Source organism: Sarcophilus harrisii, chromosome 2, assembly GCF_902635505.1.
Source record: "Sarcophilus harrisii chromosome 2, mSarHar1.11, whole genome shotgun sequence".
Lineage (NCBI taxonomy): Eukaryota > Metazoa > Chordata > Mammalia > Dasyuromorphia > Dasyuridae > Sarcophilus > Sarcophilus harrisii.
Window position 1 is genome coordinate 520744177 of NC_045427.1, and position 23751 is coordinate 520767927.

The 23751-nt window shown below is 36.7% G+C and overlaps 2 protein-coding genes and 1 long non-coding RNA gene across 5 annotated transcripts in view; 2 read left to right on the plus strand and 1 right to left on the minus strand.

Annotated features, from left to right (window-relative positions):
* The window catches only part of CLPX (caseinolytic mitochondrial matrix peptidase chaperone subunit X), a 46332-nt gene extending 33006 nt beyond the window's left edge, over window positions 1-13326 (plus strand). Inside the window, exons 11-14 of one of the 2 annotated variants that reach the window (XR_004232395.1) lie at window positions 1116-1415; window positions 7448-7580; window positions 7693-7785; window positions 8197-8277. Coding sequence is in view for 1 of the 2 variants with exons in the window: in XM_003755649.4 (XP_003755697.1) it covers window positions 1116-1415; window positions 7693-7785; window positions 8197-8303; window positions 11478-11568 (591 nt within the window). In the remaining variant the exon portion in view is untranslated. Of the gene's footprint in view, window positions 1-1115; window positions 1416-7447; window positions 7581-7692; window positions 7786-8196; window positions 8304-11477 lie in introns of those variants that run through there. The other variant, XM_003755649.4, reaches the window with a different exon arrangement.
* Window positions 12735-14507, minus strand: LOC116421839. Its single transcript, XR_004232396.1, has 2 exons — window positions 14431-14507; window positions 12735-13592 (listed from the first exon to the last, which is right to left on the minus strand). It is a non-coding gene; the product is annotated as an uncharacterized LOC116421839 (long non-coding RNA).
* Window positions 13663-23289, plus strand: PDCD7 (programmed cell death 7). 2 transcript variants are annotated; one of them, XM_031955368.1, is made up of 6 exons: window positions 13663-14535; window positions 14578-14634; window positions 15777-15915; window positions 19578-19814; window positions 20205-20292; window positions 21919-23289. In XM_031955368.1, the coding sequence occupies exons 1-6, from the start codon at window positions 13777-13779 to the stop codon at window positions 22043-22045; spliced, it is 1407 nt and encodes a 468-aa protein (XP_031811228.1). In that variant the 5' UTR covers window positions 13663-13776; the 3' UTR covers window positions 22046-23289. The 2 variants fall into 2 exon arrangements, with proteins under 2 accessions (XP_031811228.1, XP_031811227.1); XM_031955367.1 differs by having other exon boundaries at window positions 13663-14634.
* Window positions 23290-23751: the final 462 nt, after the last annotated feature.

Sequence of the window (23751 nt, forward strand, 5' to 3'; positions counted from 1 at the left end):
ATCTACCCCTTCACAACTTTTCTGTTAATAGAATTACTCAATGTGTTTAAAAAAAAAAAAAAAAGTACTTTAAAAAATTGCTTTTACACGTAATTGAGGAAAATTTAAAAAAAACTTTTTTTTTGATTGCTCAAGTTCCCAGCCTCAGAGTTATCTTTGTCACTTTGACCTTCCTCATTTCATATATACAGTCAGTTGCCACATCTTGTCAGCATTATCACTAACATAGATCTTACATCCACTTAGTTATCAATTAGTTCAAGCCCTCATCCACTTTTACAGGATCGTTCTCACTGATCTCAGTTCCTTCATTCCAGTCTCCATTTCCTCATTTGTTAAGGGAGTTAATAATAACTATCTCCCAGGTTTTTTCAAATGCCTTTTCTGTATTCTTATAATAAAAAGCATATTTGTTAATTCTATAGATAATTATTATTTATATATATATATATATATATATATATATATATATATATATATATATATATATCTTTTCCTTAGCTGTTTTTCAAATAAAACCTTAAAATAAAATAAAACTTTTTAAAAATAATATCAGAAATAAAGCCATAGATCTCATTAACAACATGCAAAAATACTTTTTTGCTGCCATTATATTTTATTAGACTTTACCTTTTTAATAAATTCAGTTTAAAGGCAACATGTAAATATAAAATTATATCTCCTTACCTTCTCATGGTTTAATTCATTCATATCATTCATACAGATTATCTTTTTGCATTCAAAAACCCTTTCCCCTTTTCTAATCATTCTAATGGAATACTGTGTATGTATGGGTGAATAGGTGGGTGCTTATTTATATCATGATCTTTTTATAATTGAACTGATGCTAATTACTATTTTCCCTTTTTTTTTTAATTCGTGCATGTAAAGTAAGAAAACTTACAATTTTCTGGTGTGTTTTGTCTGGAAAAAAATGTTTTTTAAAAAAGATTTTCAGAAAGTTCTGTAATTATAACCTTGAAGAGGAATGGACACATTTCTTGTGCTGTAATATTTATCATTTTGATTTTTATCCATAACACAGAACCCTGCTGAACATATGTACTTTTTTATTCTTAGAACTTCTCTTAACCAAATATTTTTTTCTTTGGCAGTATCTTGGATTTGGAACACCAGCTAATTTAGGAAAAGGCAGGAGAGCTGCAGCAGCAGCAGATCTTGCCAACCGAAGTGGGGAATCAAATGCCCATCAAGACATTGAAGAAAAAGATCGTTTATTACGCCATGTGGAAGCCAGAGATCTCATTGAATTTGGCATGATTCCAGAGTTTGTGGGACGGTTACCTGTGGTGGTTCCCTTGCATAGCCTAGATGAAAAAACTCTTGTACAGATTCTTACTGAACCACGTAATGCAGTTGTTCCTCAGTACCAGGCATTATTCAGCATGGACAAGGTTTGATCATTTTTCCTCTTATTCAGTGTCATTATTTTAAAAATTCCCTCATGCAATTCTCTAAACTTCAAATAAATGGCACTTCCACGATTGTCAGTACCCACTAATAGATAACCGAAGGTAGAATGAAGTGAGATTCAAAAAGTTGAGTGAAAGGCACTCACAGTTGGAGATATGAAGGTAATGTTGTGCTTCTTCCTTGTTATAGAGTGATAATGGTGATAACAAATTCCAGAAATATGAAGAGGTAACTCACATCACAGTTCTCCTGGAAATATAAATGCCCATTCTAGCATGTCAGCTTTTCATCATGGGGTTATATATCCATTACTTTAAAAATAATAGTTAATAAAGAGAAGATGGTAAATAGTTAACAAACTACAGAATCCTTGTTCAAGGAAGAATAGCAGACCAAAGATCTATAGTTCTGATTTCTCCCTATGCTTATTTTAGTTCTTGTTTGAAAGGAGGTTTTATGAGTAATATTAACTGTAGTACCTATTTGTTTAAAAAGCTAAATTAAAATTTGTCAGCAGAAGGAAATTATTGAAGATAATACTAGGAATTCTTTACATTTCAAAGAACTTTTGAATTCTTTGATAAAGTAAAATCTCCTTTTTTTAGATACTACTCATTTGGAATTTGTGTTTATTAAAGGATAACTGGGCTGAAGTTTACTTTAATACTATTTCTGAAAGAAAAAATTTACTAAGCAATAAAGTAATATTTTAATGGAATGACTTTAATAAAGTGGGCGAAATCATTTCATGATTCTTTGAAATGAGGGAGTTCAAATCATTTAAGTTACTTCCTTCTTGTAAGGTGCTTTGTAAGCACTAGGGCCACAAAACTAAATAGTAATAGTCTGTCTTTACAAACAACTTATATTCTACTATGGAATTACAGCAGATAAACAGGTAAGAAAATACAAGCTACAAGATAATTTTAGGAGGAAGAGCATACCAAGAACTTGGGGAAGTGAGGGAAAATTCATGTAGGAGGTGGTATCTGACTAATTTGAAGGAAACCAAGGATTGTAAGAGATGGAGATGAGAAATAAATTCATTTATGGACAGGGCACAAGGCTATATAGAAGCAAAGAACTTGAAATATTGATTTCAGAGAACAACTTTTATAGGCAAGTTTGGAGCATAGTGTATGCAAAGGGGTAAGTAACATGAAATCTGGAAAGGCGAGTGAGAAATTAAGCTTTAAATGCTAGGGTTAAACTTTTTTTTTTAGTTCAAAACAAAGACATTTATTGAAATACTTCAGTAAAATTATTTGCAATAGAATTTTCTCTCCATAAATTTGAGCATACTCCCACAAATATATACATTGTTAATGTGGAGAGTGAGCAGGCATAGAGGTAACACTATGAAAAGGTCCACACGTGGAAAATACATGTGGAAGGATCTTCTGAATTCATCTTCTTTATGTTCCTCACTGAGCAGTATTGTTTTTTTTTGTTTTTAATATTCAGTATTTTATCATTTATTTTTGTACTTTATGTTCCAAATTTTTCTTCCTCCCTCCCTGACCTCCCCACTCTCCAAGATAGCAACTAATCTGATATAGGTTAAATAATGTGCAATTCTTGTAAATGTATTTCCATATTTGTCAAGTTGTGCAAGAAAAATCAGACCATGAGAAAAACATAAGAAAGAAAAAAAAAGTGAAAATACTATGTTTTGATCCATATTCAGTCTTTATAGTTCTCTTTCTGGATGCAGATGGCCTTTTCCATCCCAAGTATATTGTATTGTTAGAAATTTGTATTTGATCCTAGAAGCAACAATGCAGTCAGAACTGTTGCTTAAAATTATTTTCACAGCTGTGTGGAAAATAGATTGGTAAGGAAAGCAATTAGAACCGTGGACACTGATTAGGTTGTTACAGTGACTTCTCTTCTAAATCATCTTCTAGATGAAATGTTTAGCAAGATTCCCATGTGAGAGAAGAGAAAGGGACAGATGTGAGAGATGTTTTGGAGGTAGAATCGATGTCATGGCAAATTCTCAGTGGATATCAGAGAGTAAAAGAAAGGATGGCTCCAAGTTTGGAAACCTAGGTGATTGGTAAAATGGTGTTACTATCAAAAGAGATTGAGAAGTTGTGGGATTAGGGGAGAAGATGAGATCCATTTTAAGCATAATGAGTTTGAGATAATAAAGATATTCATCAGGAAATTGGTGAAGTGAGTCTGGAGTGCAGGAGAAAGATTAGGGCTAGATATACAGATTTGGTGGTCATCTATAGAAAGATGGTAATTGAAGACATGGGAGTTGAGGAATCTTCAAGAGAAAGAGTATAAAGATAGAAGATACTGATGGGATCATTACTGATAGATAGGAAATGGCTAATCTACCAAAGATGTCTGAGAATTGATCAGACAGGTAGAGAGAACCATAAGAGAGCAATGTCATGTAAGCAAAGGGGAGAAGTATGTAGGAGGAATTGGTTATCTGCGTCAAAACCTAGAACTCCAGTAGGCTGAAGATGGAGAAAAAAATCATTAGATTTAGTAATTAAAGAGAATATTGGTAACTTTAGGGACAGCTGGTTCAATCTAATGATGGATTCAGAAGCCAAATTGCAAGAGATTGAGAAGTAAATAGAAGTAAAGAAGGTAGATGACTTTTTCTAGTTTGTGGAAGGATGAAGAGACACAGGACAGCATTCAGGATGAAGGAAACTTGGATGAATTATAGAGAGCAAAGAAGACTGAAGATGAGGGAATAATTTAAAAAACAGACTGTTCAAGGAGAATGCTAGATGATGAACCAAGGCTGTGGCCTTGGGTAGAGGGTCTTGGCAATGTAGGCCACATTTTCAAGAGACTGGAACAAAGAAGGAATGATCTAAAGGTATTTTGAGCTGCAGAGGAATTAAAAAAAAAAGAAAGGAAAACAAATAAGAGGGAATTCACATCAGATGTTTTGTATTTTCCTAATAAAATACTTAGTAGGGACAGCTAGGTGGCACAGTGATTAGAGCACCAGCACTGATGTCAGGAGGACCTGAGTTCAAATCTGGGCTCAGACACTTAACATGTCCTAGCTGTGTGACCCTGGGCAAGCCAATTAAACCAATTGCTTCAGGAAAAACAAACAAACAAATAAATGAAATACTTAGTACTTTGCTGAGAGGAAAAAAATGTTGGGGATCTTTGGAACAGTTGCTGGGGAAAATATGGTAATAGAAGAATAGGATTGCCCAGTTAAGATGAAATAACAAATGTTTTGAGGTCTTCATCATCATAGTTTCCCTGGAAAATTAAGTAAACTGTGGGAAAAAATAGAAGGTATGTGGGGATGACACAAGGTTGAGGTTTGGTAACTCCTGGAACACAAAGGTAAGGTGGGAGATTCATGAATAAGGCATAATATAGAATTGAGGCTGAAGGGAGACACTGAACCCAAAACAGAGGTTATAGGCTAGGAAGATCAGGGAGGAATAGAGTGACTGTAGGTTAAAATAAAGACTAAGGATTTATGTAGAATAAGACAATATACGAGTAATTTCAAGAGTTTCAGATCATGGTAACAGAATAGTTATGGGTAATGGTGAGAATAAGAGTATGATAATCCCTGCTTGTGTCCAAGGGTAGAATAAAGGTGCAATAGTGACAGTAAAGGTTGAACTAGGGGGGTAAAGTGTTTAAGGAAACATCAGATTTTGAAGGGAGTAGAATTTGATGTGAATTTGCTAGCCATAGAGTAGCAGAAGAATCAGTTGATTAGGTTCCTACTTCTTAGGGATGCTTTTAAGGGGGTGTTATTTTTATTTTATTTTGTGGATTTTTTTTTAAATTCTAATTTTGTGTGTGTATGTGTATGTCAAATTTTCAAATACTAAGGAAGCAACCAAAGAGATTGGATTAGACATTTGAATTGGCAGATAGATACCTTAGCCCTTGCCTCATATCAAAATGATGAGATTTGATGCAACATTTGGAAAATACTCTGCATTTGGCATGTACACTTTGTCCCTCATTAGTCCTACTATCTTATCTTGAATCTAATCCTGAGCAGGTTCCTAGCTGTGAGAAACTGCATGAATTACTGATAACTGGGGCATTATTGTTTTTATCTCCTGGTAGTTTGATGGAAAATCTTAAGATAAGTAGTGCCTTCAAATATAGTTGTAAAATTTAGGACTAGAGACCTCCAAATTCAGTCTCTCAGAGAGACTGGGACCACATTTTTATTCTCTATTGTCCAGTGATTAAAAAAAAAATTAAGGAAGCAGTAAGTTAGGGACAAGTTTTGGTATCAACCTGTTTCCCTTTTTATATTAGTTGGACTAGATAATCTTTGAGGATTTTCTCATTTTTGGTAGTCTATAATTATATAATTCAGAAATATTTCATTGTGTTAGATATATTTGTTATACTAAAAATTAAAGCATGTTACAATTCATTTATAGCTATTCAGTAAAAACAAACACCCTTGAGGACTTTCCTTTTGTAAAGTTTGTCAGCCTTTAGTTAGGCTCTCCTACTACATGGAACTTAACAAAATTTAGTTCTTTTCCAAGGATGCATAAAATGACACCTTGTATTTAATTTCTAATCATAATTGTAATTACATTTCTAAAAACTGCAGAGGTGATCATTGTTCTTCTATTTGGAATTCTTATTTGAAATATTTCTTTTAACTAAATGAAGTAAGATTTTATGCAGTTAGCTTCTTTTTCTTTGACTGAGTTTCCTGTGACTGATGAGTATATTCTACATTTCACCACTTAGAGTGATTTAGAATTTTCAATTTTTATACAAGTTTGTAAAAAATGTTTCCCTTTTCTGGGATCTGATCTTCATGCCTCTGTACACCAGTATTGAGCCAGAGACCTTTGTATCTCAGTGAGGCATGACAGCCACCCATGTTCCTGTTTCTCTGAAGTCCAGAAGAGACATCAAACCCTCAGCATAACATTCTTATATGAGAATAAGATTTTCCATGTATAAAAAGTGATAAGTAAGAGGATTTCTTTTCCCTGCTTACTTTCTTACTTATAGTCCAGCCTGGCTCTACTCAAAATGTAAAGTTATTGACAAAGGCAAATTAGTTTTTTTCATAGAGTAATAAGAATATAGTTAGCTGTGTGGGTTTTTTTTAGTTACCTTGTTTTATATCAAATTGTAATGTTCCTGGAGAAGAGAAATTTCTGTCAGACCACACTAGAGATCTTTTTTTTGGGTACATGTTTAAGCTTTAAGCTTGTACATTTTTAATGATTCTAAATGATATGCTATATATCATAATAAGATAATATCTAAAGTCAGTATTTAAGTGTACATGAGGTCTACATTAAAATTTTTATGTTGCAAATAAATGTAGTGGCTAGGTTGCGGGAACTGGAGTACAACGTCAAGACATTTTACTCAAGCCGGATCCTGAGCAAGTCACTTAATCTGTACTACCTCAGTTTCTCTGATGCACTTATTTCTCAGAATTTATGTGAGGATAAAATGAAATATTTGTAAAGTTCCTCAAAAACTTTGAAGTCCTGTATAAATGCTGGTTGTTTTTTCATTCAGCAACTATTTTAATGCCTGCTTTTTTTTTTTATTTTGTAAGACTCTATGTGTTAGTGTGTTGGATACACATATGGCCTAACCCTAGGATGCATATGTGCATAAGAAAATCAAAAAGCATTTATTGAATACTTCTGTGTCAATCATTCTGCTGTGTGGGTATATGTAACAAGTACTATAAGAGTAATACCACCAAAATTGCTGTAGCATTTTAGAGAAAGGAGAAATTGCTTCTGGGGAGGATGATCGAAGAATGCTTCAATGGAAGGAATATGTGAAATGGAGATTGAATGATGGATAAAAATTTGATAGATGGGGAGGGGCCTTTTCTCATAAGGGAAAACTATCTGAGCAAAACAGGAAAGTATGTTCAGAGATTTGGTCAAAGCTTAAGAGTATGTAGAAGAGTAGTAGGAGACTAGAAAGGTAGCTTGTGGGCCAGATCACAGACAGCCTTGATTGCCCACTGAGGAGTATGTACTTTATTTCCTAGGCAATGGGGACCCATTGAAGATTTTTCAGGAGGGGAATGACATGATCAAAATGGTGTGCAGGATGGATTGCAGGGAGGAGAGACTGGAGGCAAAGAAACCAGTTTTAGGCTATTGCAGTAGTCCAGGCATAAGGTAATAAAGGCCTGGACTAGGGCGGTGGTAGTATTGGTTAAAGGGTAAAGCATCCTATGGCCACTTAGGAAAGCTTTATTGAATTATCTAATCATACATCTCTTTCTTGTAGTGTGAACTTAATGTTACTGAAGATGCTTTGAAGGCCATAGCTAGATTGGCACTAGATAGGAAGACTGGTGCAAGGGGCCTTCGATCTATCATGGTAAGTTTGCATTGCCTTACAAGAATTATATAGTTTCTGCTTTTCAAGTGTCAAAAGAAAAAATGTGTATGTGTGTATGCATGCATACATATATGTGTTTTACACAGAAGTCGATGCACCGAAATATTCAGCATATCAAACAGTGATTTAGTTTAGAAAAAGATCATTCACAAGGAGAGGGAAAGAGAAAGAATGCCTTTAGCTATAAATATGCAAGTGAGATGCCTAATGAGAGGAAACAGTAGTAATCTAAAACTAGTAGACTAACCTACTACTGAGATATTTTTTTGTGTGCTGAAAATAAAACATGAGCCTGTCCATTGGATATTTTGATCATTCAGTGTCTATACACAAAGTGTAAGAATTTAAGGTAGAACTTTTTTCTATGTAATCTTTTTCTTATTGCCTTAGGAAAAGCTGTTACTAGAACCAATGTTTGAAGTACCAAATTCTGACATCGTATGTGTGGAAGTTGACAAAGAAGTTGTAGAAGGAAAGAAGGAACCAGGATACATAAGGTAATATAAATCATGCCAAAACAAATTGATTACTTGAAGCAAAGCCTTACTATGTACATAAATATAGCATTAATATCTCTTGTTATTATTAATGCATGACCTAAAGTGTAAGAATTTTTCTCAAAAATAATTTATTAAATATAGTATTTATGAACCTGTAACAAAAGACTTAAGATTTGATTTTTAACTTAAAAGAAAAAACAGATAAAAGTTACATGTGAAATGTTTGTGTGGTGTATGTGAATTGACAACACACAGTCTTTACCCTTATCTCAGAGAAATTCTTCCACTTGTATTCTGTGTATTATATCTTGTTTTCATTTCTGAGATTTACTTTTTCAATTTTCTCTTTTTCTTGCATCTTCAATTTTTCTCATTTCCTTTGGCACCTGATCTACCTTCTTGCAAAACAATGATATTTCCTCTATCTTGGGGGTTAGGGGAAATTTCCTTGAAGTAGCTGCCTTATCATTGCTCCTTATCTCACCCAGACTTCTTGAAAGAATAGGCTATAGTCGTTGGCTCTACTTTGTTACCACCCATTCACTCTCCAGTTTCCCCAATATGATTCATGTTACCCCAGCAACTCTATTGAGACTGTGCTCTCAGAAGTCATCAGTAATTTCTAATTACCAATTCCAGTTTTTATCTTTGTCTTTTCAGCAGTAATCAGTCTCTTCAGCCATTCTTTCCTCCTTTTACTTTTCTAATCTTTTGACTTCAGGAAAACTGTACTGCAGTTTGATCTCTAGCTGTTCCTCAGTCTCCCTTTTTCTTTCTCCTATTCCCCCATCATTCTGTCTTTGATTTTCTTTCTCCTCTCTCTTGGCATTGATATCCATCTCCACACTTTATACTGATATTTCAGTGCTAATACTACTAAGTATATTTCTCCTGAAATACAGACTCACTTTTCCAGTATCTTGCTGGATAGATTTACCACATGAATGTTCCACTAGGACCTGCAATTCAATACATCAGCCTCTTATGTGACCTCAGGTTGTTTATCCTGCTGGCTTTGCTATGTCTGTTATGTGATACCACTACCAGTCACCCAGACTGCAAACCAGTGTGTTGGTTTTTTTATGTTTTTAGCCTTTTTTCCTTATACTCAATATCTGATTAATCATCAGTCCTATTATTTCTACTTCTTTGATATTTTTCACGTCTTCTCTATTCTCATAACTTCCAGCCTTTTTGTACTTAAGTTTACAAGAAGGGTAGCAGGAGATTAATGGTAAGCATTTAAAAAATGAAATGGAAGGAAGACGACAAAAAAATCATTAGTAGAAAAGTCATTAAAGAAAATAATATGGGAAAAGCAAACCAGACCAATCAAGTACACAGTTCGTCAACAAATATTTATTAAGGTGCAGGCACTGTGCTGAGTGTTGGAGATACAAAGAAATGGTCAAAAAAGAAAATGATGCTTCCTCTCAAGGAACATCTGATCTAATAATAGGAGAGACAATATGCAAACAACTCTATACAAATAAAGATATAAACAGAGACCATGCTGTAGGTAATCTACCACTTTTTTTTGATGGCATTGATTGGTTCCTTGAGATATTAATATTGACAGACATACAGGAGGAAAACAAATGCATGCAAGAAATATTTGCCATTGTCATAAATATCTAGTGCAATTTGCAAATGAAAGAAAATTCTGTATAGTTAATGAAGGCTTCTGGATGCTTCTGTTTATGGATTGCATGTAATGACTGACAGAAACATTGCATAGCCTCCTAAAGAGGTCTGTAATCAGAATTTCCATCTAGGATGTGCAGTTGGATGGACAACCCACAGGAGGGAGAGAGAGGGGAAGAAATGTGTGTATTTTGAACACATTTGTGTTCAATATCCATTGATTCATTCAGTGTCAATCTATCCACAATAAGCCCAGAAATGAATAGAAGAAAAAGAGCGATATAGATTGTATTGGGGAATTTGAACAATAATTTTTAATGATTCCAAATTCCTTCATGAATCAAAGCCTTTCTTTTTTAATATTTTTCTTGGAATATCATATGGCTAAAAATCATGGAATACAGTAGTATATTGCCAAAAAGCAGCCTCAAACATATCAAGATATTTGATCAGAAAAGGTGGGCTAGCCATACAGAATGGTAGAGCTAAACAAGTTGGATTCAAAGAACCTTTTATTTTAAAATCAACGGGTTGGACTAGGTATTCTGTAAAGTTGCTTTCACCTCTTAAATCTAATACAGCAATGCTATAAGTAGAGCAAAAGATAAACAACATTCTTCATGGGTAGAGAGATCTAAAGAAAAAGCACTGGCACCTTGGGTGGATCTTTGTGGAGGACTTAGAGGTGGTTTATGGACTAGAGATGCATAGGCTGAGGTGACACAGGCTGGTTGACAATCTGCACTATTCATTCAACAAGCATTTTTAAGCAATTTTTGTGTGGAAAGCACTGGAGAGATAGAAAGACAAAAATGAATATGTTCTTGTAAGAATTTAACTTACATTCTATTGGGTTGGAATTTGGAAAGATGGAACATATACATAGATAATTAAATACAAAATATACACAAAATAAAGTGTTTTCTCAGGGGAGGGTATTACTATCTAAGGAGTCTAGGGCTCTTGTAGGAGAGGTTTTTTGAAGTCAACTCATGGTTCCAAGAGGCAGAAGTGAGGAGAGAGCCCATGCAAAGATCAAGAGTTGGGGGATAAAGGTTTGAGTATGGAAATCTGTAAGTGGGCCAGTTTGTTTGTAATGTGAAGGAATGAGGAATTAGCCTGGAAAAATAACTTGGAAGCCACACTAGAAAGGGCTTTAATTACCATATAAAAGAGTTTATGCTCAGCAGCAAACACTTCTTGAATAAATTACATTGCCAGACTCATGCTTTAGGATAGTACTTAAGCAGTTGCCTAGAAAATGGATTAGAAAGAACTAGAGCACAATTTGGAAACTCTTCCACTAGTTTCAGGCCAGAGAGAAACATCAAAAATGAACATTTCAGTTTAGCATTCACTTGTTAAGAATTTTGAAAGTGTTGGGAGCAATGTTTCATAAATTGTTAAAAGTTGTTTTTTCAGCTATGAAACACTGATGTACTGATTTGAATTTTCTTTTATTTTCATTTAGAAAAAATAAATATATAGACTTTTCATTTGTTTAAAAATGATTGCTTTTCATCATAGGGCTCCAACTAAAGATTCAAATGAAGAGGAGTATGACTCTGGAGTTGAAGAGGAAGGGTGGCCTCGGCAAGCAGATGCTGCAAACAGTTAAACACTGTTAAACCTTTATCCCATAGAAATTTCTCCCTTTTGTTTTAAGATCGTAACTGGCTTTACAGTCTGACATTAAAGGCATTGGATCTATCCTGGATATTATACATGGTCAGAAGCCTTTAGGATAAGAATCAGATCATGTATGTTATTGTAACATCACATTGATTTTATGCAGTGGACATTATGTGGACTTCAGTGGCACAATGTTCAAAAATAAAATGTACATTTTTTGGTTCAGTTTTTAAAAATATGCTTTAACAAAATTCTGAAGTTATATTAAGCAATGCAGGTGTTGCCAGCAACTAATGAAATTACAATAATGTTACTCTACAAATGGGAAAATAAATTTCCTTAAAAAAATGAATATTGATATCCCATTAGTTCAACTTTTTTCATCCATATTTGTTTCCTGAAGAGATCAGATTTTTATTCACATTTGAAATTGAAAAATACACTGATGGTCACATTAGTAATGGAAAAGTGCCCAAGATTATTTTGATTTTTAAGTTATGTTCTTAGGCTACTTTGTTAATTCATGACACCAACTTAACAAATGATTTCAATATAAAATGCAATTTGCTTATTGGCCAGTCTAATTTATTGGCCAATTTAGTTGCACTTCAGTGCAGTGGAAAAGCAGATGGAATTGGAATCTCAGTAAATTTCTCACAGGAAAAACAAATGAGGAATACAGCATGTAGGTATATTTAAATTTTAAGTAAAATACTTTTAATATCGTGAAATTACCTAAAAGCTAGTGTGCATCAGTTTTTTGGTGCTGGATATTTGTCCAACCTCCTATTTCCTATAAAATTACAACATCAAAGAAAAAAATTCTTTTTCTGTAATCAGTAGTGAATTTGTTAATACAAAAATGACTTCTAAATTATTTGCTCTCATTTGTTGTACATCTTTTTCTTGGTCGTCATTAATTTGGACTTATAGCAAAACAAAGAGGAACAAAACTGAAGCCCTTGGAGGACTTTTTTTTTTTTTTTTTTTTTAATGATCCTTTAGTAGAAAACTAAGGAAACTAGTAAAGGATTTTCGACTTAAAAAAAAAAATTTAATAACAAAAATCTTCAGACACCTTTTCAGTTTTTTGCTTTACTGCAAAGAGGTTGCAGATTGTTATTCATCTAGTTTCAACTTTTTAAAAAATTCAATTTAACACTGATTTAAATCTTTATTTTCAACCTTCAGCCTGCTTTCTAAAAATAAGGATTTTCCTCATGCACTTTGTCAGGAAGAAAAAACATTAAGCCCTTAACAAGTTTAAGTCCTCGTCTTGTACTGAAGTGGTGACTTAATTAGGGCTTTACATGACTTAGATAATAGGAGAGTTGTGAAATATTTATCTATGAATGGGATAGGTACAGAGATGCACAAGTCAGGTTTATGTAGCAATGAGCAGGAACAAGAATCCTACAAGTCTCCTCAGTAATGGTTAAAGTTACTTTCAAGAAGTCCTTGATACTGCGTTGTAACTTCATTCATTACTTTCCTTTTATTGTATAATTTTCCTTTTTGTAGAGTGGGGAAAATCGAAGTAGATTTTAATTCTTTTGAGGATAATCCTCCAGAAATGGACGGGGAGACAATAAGTGACAACAGAAAACAACTTGCATTTAGTTTTTGGAAGTTGTTTATAACATTGTGATCGATGTTTTTAAATCAAACACAAATGCAGTGTAACTACAATTTGTACCTTGGAACTTTGTTTTGGCATTTGAATAAAACGAAGCTATTAATGAAAGTTATCTTGTCCTCCATGAAATAGTCACCACCACCACCTAGTCCTAGTTGGGGGCGGGGTGGGTGTGGGGGAGAGGTTGGCCCTAGGAGGGAACAGCCCAGGACTTGAGAATCTGGGGTACTTTAAAGAAATATGAACGGTCATTTACTGCCGAACCAACCCGGGCCTCCAGGCATCCAGGGCAAACTCCTGCGGGGGACCTGTTCGCCTTCGGAAGCTTCTCTCTTCTTTTGCTGTCTCGGACCGGAGAATAAACTCCCCAGCACCTGGGGCGAAAGGACAGCGTTTGTGAGGCGGGGCCAAGCGGAAACGGGATCTTATTGGCTCGCAGGCTATAGAAGGCGGAGTTTTCAGGTTAACGTCACATCCTGAAGAGTTTCTCTGGGAACCTCCCGGAGCCGTCTCAGAGGTTGCTTCCGGGCCCGATTGGGCGGTAGGACTAACGCTTTCATGGCTCTGCCGCCTTTCCCCGGCCGCTTCGCCCCCGTCTGCCCGGTCCCGCCGCCGCCGCCGCCGCCGCCGCCGCCTCCCCCTCCCCCTCCCACTCCGTTCCGATGTCTTCCCTTTGGGCCGCCCCCACCTCCCCAAGCCTTTCCGCCTCCACCGCTCCCTCCGCGGCTGGGCCCCTTCCTGGGGACCCCAGGCCCTAATGCGGGCCCCTTCCTACCACCCCCGATCCCGCCGCCCCCGATCCCGCCACCGCCGCCTCCACCCCAGTGTAGGCCTTTTCCGGGGCTCGAGGGTGGGGAACGGCTTCCGCCGCCCTCCCCAACACCTCCGTGGGCCCAGCGTTGGCCAGAGGCCCCCCCGCCCGACGGGCTCGGGGACTCGGCCCTGCAGCGCCAACGTGACCGGCAGTGGCTGGAGGCCGTCTTCGCAGCCCCACGGCGTGCAAACGGCCCGCCGGCCTCTGGGGCAGCGGCGGCGAGCTCTCCGCCGGCCCCCAGCCTCGGAGAGCTCCGGGGCCGGCTGCGCGGAGCTCTGCGTTTGGTGAGCCAGCTGCGCGGCCTGTGCCGGGCGCTGCGAGAAGCCGAGGCCGACGGCGAGGCCTGGGCACGCCTACACCAGCAGGCGGCCCCGTTGCGGGAGCAGCTGCGCGGGCACCTGGAGCTCCTGAAGCAGCCTGCCTACGTGGGCGCGGCGCGGAGGAAGCTGGAGCGCGTCCGGCGGCGGCGTCAGCGGCTCCGGGAGAGGGCCCGCGAGCGCGAGGCCGAGCGCGAGGCTGCCCAAGCCCGGGCGGCCGAGCGCGAGGAGGAGATCGACCGCTGGAGGAACAAGTGTGTGCAGGAGGTGGAGGAGAAGGCCCGGGTAAGGCTGGTCCAAGTCGGGGGCCGGGCCCCGCCCCCCCCCCCCCCCCCCCCCCCCCCCCCTTCCCCTGCCCCTTCCCCTGCCCCTGCCCCTTCCCGGACCCTGGAACCTGAGATTCCATCCTCTGGGCCTCAGTACAGCTGCCCTTTGAGAATAAATATTAGAAACAGGCCTACGTGCAGGGCAAGCGCATGCTTCAGAAATTCTTAGCGACACCCTAGGTGGATTTAGCTGCCTAGGCAAGATTGGAGGCTTTTCGTTAAAAAAGAATTGGCCTTTGGCCCATTTTTTCCCCTGTGATCCATGGTCACGTCCTCATCTCTGCATCCTGTAATAAGTATTATTATCTAAATAGCTTCCCGTATGCCGGGCGAATTTGATCTAATCTCATTTGATCCTCAAAATAATCTGCTGTTATTGTCCCCATTTTGCAGATGAAGAAACTGAGGCGAACAGCTTGAGTGCCTTGCTCAGAATCCCCCAGCTAGTAAATAAATGTCTGAGTCTGAATTTGAGCTCAGCTCTCCCCAACTGCGGGCCAGTGCTCTATCCATTGCCCAGCTGAGTTTCCTGCACAACGTTTATTAGTGTCCATATGCTCCCTGGTTGCCCAGGCACTGACCACCCACTCCTCTTCAAACATTTCTGTGCAGTGCCTGGACAGTTATCCCTTCTTCCCACCGTCGCGCGGTCAAAATGCCCTTTTCCTCGGTGCCACATAATGCAAAGAAGATAAATCTAGAGCCGGGAGGGACTTAGAATTCATTTTAACCCAGCTTCCTCATTTCACAGACTTCACTTCATTTCACTCAGGGAAGAAGTTACATTCAATCAGGGCAGACAGCACAAACATACATAAGTAGACACAAAACATGCAATATAAATTCAAAGCAATTTAATTTGGAGGCTCAGTCAAATTAAATGAAGGATGCATAGTAGTACTAATTGATAATTGATATCTTCTCCCAATAGTCCAAAGAGTATTATTACCTATGCTATTTCAGTTTTGTTTAACAAAATGGACAAAATTTGGGGGGTAGGAAGATTTTCTTGCTACTTTTAAAGTTATACTTTTGTAGGCAACTACTTACTATAAGATTGGTTTTGAAGATAAAGCTTGATAATTTGTGTTTTGCCACCAGGAACAAGAACTCAAAGTTGCTGCTGATGGTGTTTTATCAGAAGTGAGGAAAAAGCAAGCAGATACCAAAAGAATGGTAGATATTCTTCGAGCCTTAGAGAAACTGAGGAAACTGAGAAAAGAGGCTGCCGCTAGGAAAGGTAACTTTTAATATACCTATATCTGGGGGTGTGCTGGAGCCAGCTGGCTCAGCTTAAGTCAGATGACTTAAATTTTCAGTGACAATATTTATATTGTAAATCAACAAATTCTGCACACTGAGTTTGATTTGTTGTGTTAATTGAACTTAAGAAATGATGGGGGAAGATTTAAATAATAGAAATGAAACTTTAGTGTGCCCAATATAATTTTATCCCCAAGATCCTGTTGTTTATGGTCATACCCACTACCAAAATTATTTCCTTAAATCTTAACTCTGATAGCCTTTTCATTTCCCCGTTAGATAAATTGGTAGTTCTTCATCTAGGATCAAATATAAGATCCTCTGTTCAGCATTTTAAATCCTTTACATGCTAGCTCCATTCCACCTTTCTAACTGTATCTATTATTCCTCCTTCTAAGCCAGACTCACCTCTCTCCCCACCCCACCCCACCCTTTTTTTTTCTTACCTTCTGCTGTGTCCATACCTTTTCTTACCTAACCTTAATCACTGGTTGAGTGTTGCCTCAGTCAGACTGAGACTTGGTAAAAGCCTTAGCTTTAAAAGACCAGGGTCTGACCAGGGCCATCTCTGGTCCTGTTCTGTATCTTGCCACTGGCCTCTGATGGTTCCAGAGGAGAGAGTGAATCTGACTTTGCAAAGCCTTCCCTCACTTAAATCCAATTCACTTGCATATCCTGACATCCCTTCCCTGATGTCATGGGCCTCTTTGAGACTGAAGTGAAACAACAAACACTTTTGCATAGATTGTTCCCCATGCATCTACATCTCCCTGATTTCTTATGTGTGGCCTTTCTTGAGTCCAGGGGTTTTGCAAGTGCATTCTTCCTCCCTGCCCCCCAAATTAAGTTGCCTTGTAATTTATATTGCATATATTTTGTGTCTACTTACATGTTGTGTTATCTGCCCTGAGAGAATATAACTTCCTCCTTGAGGATAAGAACTATTTTTCTGACTTTGTAACACCAATAGTGTTGGTGTTCCTGGCCCGTAGCAATCATTCATTCATTAAATGCTGAGTGGTTTGGTTAGCAAAGAAATGATGTGTTGGAGGTAGACAAGAACTGAGTTCAAATGTGGCTCTGACATTTGTTAGACATGTCTCAGGTCTTTTCTGTAAAACAGACTTCATAGGGTTATTGGGAGCAACAGTTAGGGGCTGTTTAATGCACAGGGGGCTGAGCCTGGAGTCAGGAAGCACTCAGTTCAAATCTCACCTCAAATACTTATCTGTTGTGGGACTCTGTGCAAATCACTTTTTCATTCTTTACCATCATTTCCTCATCTGTAAAATGGGGATGAGAATAGCATTTATCCAGAAGGGTTGTGATGAGGATCAAGGGATATGATCATTGTGAAGCATTTAGCACATTTGCTAAGTACTTTGTACCTAGTAAGAACTATCTAAGTATTTTGTTGTTGAATTGTTTTGCTGGGCCTGACTTTTCATGACCCCATTTGGGATTTTTTTGACAGACACTGGAGTGATTTGTCATTTCTTTCTCTTTTAGTCTGAATTGACAGATGATGAAACTGAGAGTTAAGTGACTTCTTCCAGGTCACACAGCTAATAACTGTCTGAGGCTGGATTTGAATTCATGAAGATGAGTCTTTCTGACCCAGTACTCTATCCATACCACACCTAATTGCCTATATAAATGTTAGCTGTTATTATTATACCTTAAAACATATATAAATTGTTTTTATTACTATGATTAAGAATCCAAACACCTGAGTTCTGATTCTGACTATCCCACTAACCAACTAGTAATGTGATTCTGGACATATTACTTAGTAGACACCATGTTGTCCTTAATTAATCTTAGAGCCTAGCTCAGAAAGAGTTAACTAATCTGAAGTCACACAGTTGATCAAGATTCATTCCTAGATCTCTCCAGCCTCTCACACTCCAACAATTATGATATATGTAATGTATTAAACTTAGTATCCATTGTTTTTGAAGTGTCATGCTAAATGCTACGTATGAAAAAGAAAGAATTAATCCCAGATGAAGCCTTGCATGAAAAACAAGTAAATTATAAAACAACAGATTAGTAGTTTAAAATGAATACAAATGAGTTTATAAAAGTTTGGCCTGGGGGGGAAATACAGTTTGTGACTTATAACCTTCTATCTAGGATGTAAACCCATTTAGGCTCTAATTCCCTATTTCTTCTGAAGATAGACATCTTTACAACCTTCAGATGGTCTTGGTGAAAAGCCTAGCAGCTTTCATTGTCTTCTCATAGAACAAAAATTTGGAGTTGTGTTTTGTGTGTGTGTGAGAGTTGTGTGTGTGTGTGTGTGTATGTGTGTTTGTGTGTTTCTTTTGCTGAGGCAATTGGGGTTAAGTGACCTCCCTAGGGTCACACAGCCAGGAAGTATCTGAGGTCATATTTGAACTCAGGTCCTCCTGACTTCAGGGCTGGTGCTCTATCCACTGTGCCATTTAGCTGCCTCTTGAAATAAATGTTAAAGATCATGAAATCTTGCTTCTTCATTATCCTAGCTCTAAGGTTGGATTTAGAATTCCCTTTTTAGAAGAATTCTCTATATCTCATGTATAGGAGTCTAATGTATACTTTTTGGGTACATATAATTTACTTTAGTAGTTTTTTAAACCCTAAAAGCCCTATCATTAAGTTCTCATATTTATCTTTTTAAAAAACTTATTCTTTCAAACAAAAAATATTTGACCAGAAGCTTAATGGTGAGAGAAATTAGGTTGAAGACTATCTGAGATAAAGGTGAGACCTGTCAGCAGACAGTTACAGAAAACCAACTAATGATTTAACATGGAGCTTAATATATAGCTACAAACAAAATAAGGAATTTTGTAGTTCAGCAAAAGAACTAACAGGTCAAGCAAGTCCAGCATTTTATTTAATGACATGTACAGTTTAAAAAATTTATTATGGAGCTTAATAATCTTCAAAAGAGAAGCAATCAGTATTAAACTTGTATAAAAATGTGTTGGCAATGTCCTTTGTCAAAACCACTTGGAATTCCATTATCTTTACCTTGGCACTCATTTAAGTTCTCTGTGTGTGGGTGTGTATGTATGCACACATTACATGTATACATATGTGCATATGTCTGTATACATGTGTGTACATGCATACACATAGTTGTCAACATACATATAGTTCTAATTTTTCTATTCTTTTGCATCATTCCATGGATCTGTCCTTTCCTTGTATTCATCCTTTTAATAGCACCTTAATATCATTACATTAAATATTATAATTGTCATTCTTCAGTCATTTAAAGTAAAAGTTGTTTTTTGTTTCTTGCTGTTGCAGTTACAAATGCTTTTGTACTAAGAAATCCTTTCTTCCCATTTTAATGATTTCTTTTTTTAAGGAATAAAGATGTAGCATTTTAATCTCTGTTTAAAAATTATGATCATTTTTTTGATTTTCTCTTTGATTTGATTTTGATTTGCCATCAGTCCTCTCCATAGTGTTTGTTTTGTGCCACATTTTGGTGGTGAAAACTTTAAAGGATGCTATCAGTTAAGCTGCAGATATTTTCATATTGTAGCTGGGATCTTACAGTAATTTATAAATCATGGGGTTTGCTTCTTAAATCAGATATTTAAATGCAGATATCTAAATTGTTCTTTGGCACTTTCTTTGCAGGTGTTTGTCCTCCTGCCTCAGCAGATGAAGCTTTTGAACATCATGTAGAGAGACTGAGAAAATTAATCAAAAAACGCACAGAACTGTATGAAGCTGAAGAAAGGGCCCTGCGAGTTATGTTGGAAGGAGAACAAGAGGAAGAAAGAAAAAGAGAATTAGAAAGGAAACAGAAAAAAGAAAAAGAGAAGATCTTACATCAAAAAAAAGAAATTAATTCCAAATTATTTGGGGATCCAGGTATGCTCTGTGACTGTAAAGGAAATGGTTGGAATTCAAAAGTCTCTAGAGACTAATTGAACCTTCGTATTTTATGCAATTATGAATTAAAAAACCAAAACTATTCTGAGCAGGTTTTACCCAACTGCCAATAGGGTTCTAGGACACAAAAACAGATGAAGAAATTTGATAATGGATAATCTGAAATTGAGTTTAAAAGCTGGTAAAAAAAACTATTTATTTCTTCAGGGTCTTAAATAATGAGAATTAGAATGAGATGATTAACCATATAAGAATCTGTTAAATCATTACAGTAATACATTAAGTCAAGTACTTTACTAAACAGGTTTATAAATTAAGGTGAAAATAAGAAATGCTAAGTTGTGATTCTGTGTGGCTTTTCTTTTTTAGATGAATTTCCACTTAGTCATCTCCTACAGCCCTTTAGACAGTATTATCTACAAGCAGAACATTCTTTACCAGCTCTCATTCAGATCAGGTAAGAGTATTAGTTATTTGTAATCATGATAAATTTCCTTTCCATTAAATAAATAAATTGTTAATGTGAAAGTACAATTGTTAATTTGTCAGGTTTTTCATGTACAATCCTGTCATACTACTTATAAATGTTAGTGCTATTATTTTTGTAAGGTTTAAGAGCTAAGAAAGGACTTGAAAATAACATTGTCCAACTTTTTAATTATATAGATGACAAAATAGGTCCAGTGGGGTTTAATTAACTCTCCTTGAGACACATAGGTAGGTAGTGGCAAAGCCTGATTCTAGAATCATGGGTCTTCTGACTTTGATCACAGTTGTTCAGAGGTGGAAGGTATCCCACAGGCCATCTGATACAGCCTATTTCTGAACAGGAATCCCCTGTGTAATGACAAGATACCTTCTAACTTCCACTCAGAGACTTCGATTGAAGGGAAACTCATCACCCAAAAGCAGCCTATTCCACTTTTGGACAACTCTATATTAAGAAGTTTTTCTTGACACCAAACCAGATCTGCCTCTGTGATTTCTATCTGGTGCTTCAAGCCCTGCTTTCTGGAAATAAAAATTTTAAAAATCTACTCCCCCTTCCACATGATAGCCTGTAAAATAGTAGAAGACCATTGCCATTTCTCTCTGTCCACATTCCCTGCATCTTTTCTTCTTTAGATTAAACAATCCTTGTTTCTTTAGTCCATCTTCTTGTGGCATGGTGGTCTCTGACCTGACTCTGAATGTACGCCACCTTATGCCTGTAATTAAAATGTGTTACCTCCATACTAGTTCTGGTCGGATAAAGGACCATGACCTTATTTGGGCACTTGTTCTTGTAACTGGGGTCTTGGATTACATTTGCTGAAAAAAAGGAAAGTTATTCCTTTTTATCATGCCGATCCTCAGATGATACATATCTGAAGCATCGTTTTTCCAATTCTTCATGCTCCTGCAAAATAAAATTGCTAACACAACAAGGTAGGATTCTTTGTGGAACTGATGATAATAATCTTTCAAAATCTGTTCTGAATTTAGGTCTTTGTTTGAAACTTAAGACCTGAAAGCAGTTTTACTCTGTCCTGTCTGTGTGATCTCGGACAAATCACTGAATCCATTTTCCTCATCCCTGAAATGGACTTCAATTGTGACTTGCAGGACAGGATCCAGTAGGCAGATCTCTGCTGATTCTATTATTTGCTATTATTGCCCCACATAACTGAGGGCAAGTCAGTTAGACTTCCTGAGTCACAGGGTTTTGATCTATAAAATGATGGAGTTGGATTGTAGATAACGTTCAGAGATATTTTCCATTCCTTATGTTTTGTGATCAGAGTAGTCTAAGAAAGTAGTGTTTTCCATACTAGGGAGAGTTACCTACTTTATTCTGGTGAAGGACAAAAAAAATTTGTTGTATACAATTCTGAATCCAGTAATAACTTACCATATTTTAGTCAGGAGTTTAATCAATTAACAGCATTTGTAAATGAAAAAAAAAGAATAAAAATGTTTTTCTCTCTTTGTTTACATTTAAGAAACTACTCATTTTAGCACAATATAGATTCTATAATATTGTAACAAAAATATATTTAAGTAAAATTGAAGCAAACTTTTGTTTTGAAATGTTCTTCTAAAGGCATGAATGGGATCAGTATTTGGTACCAGCCGATCATCCTGATGCAACCTCGGTCCCTCAAGGATGGGTCATTCCTACTCTCCCCAGCAGTGACACCTGGGCAGCTGCACTCAGACTAAATCAATGAAGATGATCTCAGGAACATTCTTGTGTCTCTCTTCAGACCAAGTTTGGACAGAATCTCTGCTCTCTTTGGCAGCACTGAGTGAAAATTATATTTTCATGATGCAGATTCTTGTGCTACAGGAACCTTTTGAATCAGTAAATTAATACTATTCTTCAGGAAAGGATAAAGGGCAAGAAGGAAAGGATGTAAATTGTGCTCTTACTGTATAAAATGTTTTTTGTTGTTGCACTTTTAAATTAAGATTTGCTCTTATTTTGAGGGGGTTGATCATATGTAACTTCTCTTTATGCAATGTGTGTGAGGATGTTCATGTGTACAAACAAAAAATCCAGGTATGCTCTGTTGGACTTTGCTGAAAGATCAGGGGGAAAAAAACAGCTGATCTTTCTTGAAAATGGAGGGTTTTGAATGAGGGTTAAAGCTAAATCTCTTATTCTCTTCATCTAAAGTCATAAGGCCTACGTTGGTACTTTCTTTATAAAGCAAAAATGACACAATCTGCACAGTGCACATGAAGACTGCACATTGAAAAACAGATCAAAATACTGGTGAGAACAATCCTTAAGTCTCTCTCTTGCCAGCTCTTCCCAACTATAATTTTGTAGCTTCATTATCAATGAATACTACTTGTATTCAAATAAGAAAAAATATATTGGTGCTTGGGGACAGGTCACCTATGTCTTTCGTATATTGGATCTTTTGACCTGGGCTTTGTTCTTCAGGAAACTTGAACAAAGTGTTGAATACCTCTTTCTACAGATTGTATGGATCTGCCTTAATTGTAGAGTCATGTTTCTTTTGCAAATTGAAAGAACTAATGTAAATACATTTCTATAGAGAGGTTGAAGGCTCAGCATAGCATCTTCATCGATAAAAATACTAGTTTGCTTCTGGGCGCAGACTTCCTAACCTAAAACTGTTATACATTGGAGGAAATATACAACTATTTATAAAGTAGATTTTACATTGTTTACTTTTTGCTAGCTCATCAATTGTAGATGAGACATTTGTTGAAATGTTGCTTATGTTCCATAGGGAACTGTTAAGGAAACTATATATGGAATAGAACAGAGGACAGATTTTCACACAGAGTAAAATTTGTTTTTATCAGTGAAATGTTTTTCTTCTAGATATTCAGTACTGTAAAATGAAAGTTTATACATGCTTTATGCCAGATGGTCTAAAATTAATTTATATTTTTATAAAGCTAAATAAACATCATTTTATTTTTTAAATTGATTTTTCTCATTTGGTTGAAATACAAAATTGATGTACAAAGTACATAGTTCCCCAGTGCAAAAGATATCTAAATTTGTTTTTAAATTGCAAAAGCAACAGTAATTGTTCAAAAAGATTGGTCCTTCTAGGTGAAATCTTTATCCTTTGACGAGTGAAATAGAACCATTTCTACATTTTACTTCTCTAATTTAATTCAATAAATGTTTGTAAGAATCTGCCAGTAGGACACAAGTTCTGTCAGGTCCAACTAAACAGTTTGAGCTACATAACAGGCTTCATATCTGTCATTCAAGGATCAGCCTTGTCCAATTTTAGAAATATTTGTCACCAGATTAGCTGCAGGATGATGAAAATTTAAAATGACAGAAAATTGGAGACAGGATAAATGGTAGAAGAATTGTGATTTTTATCAATGGAGGCAGTGTCTCTGTGGATGAAATCTTTGACCTATAAAATGCTGAAGTTTT

Coding starts and splice junctions, on each gene's coding strand:
- PDCD7 (XM_031955367.1), top strand. CDS start 13,777: ATGGCTCTGCCGCCTTTCCCCGGCCGCTTCGCCCCCGTCTGCCCGGTC. Junction 14,635..15,776: donor AGGTGGAGGAGAAGGCCCGG/GTAAGGCTGGTC, acceptor TTTTGCCACCAG/GAACAAGAACTCAAAGTTGC. Junction 20,293..21,918: donor CCAGCTCTCATTCAGATCAG/GTAAGAGTATTA, acceptor GTTCTTCTAAAG/GCATGAATGGGATCAGTATT.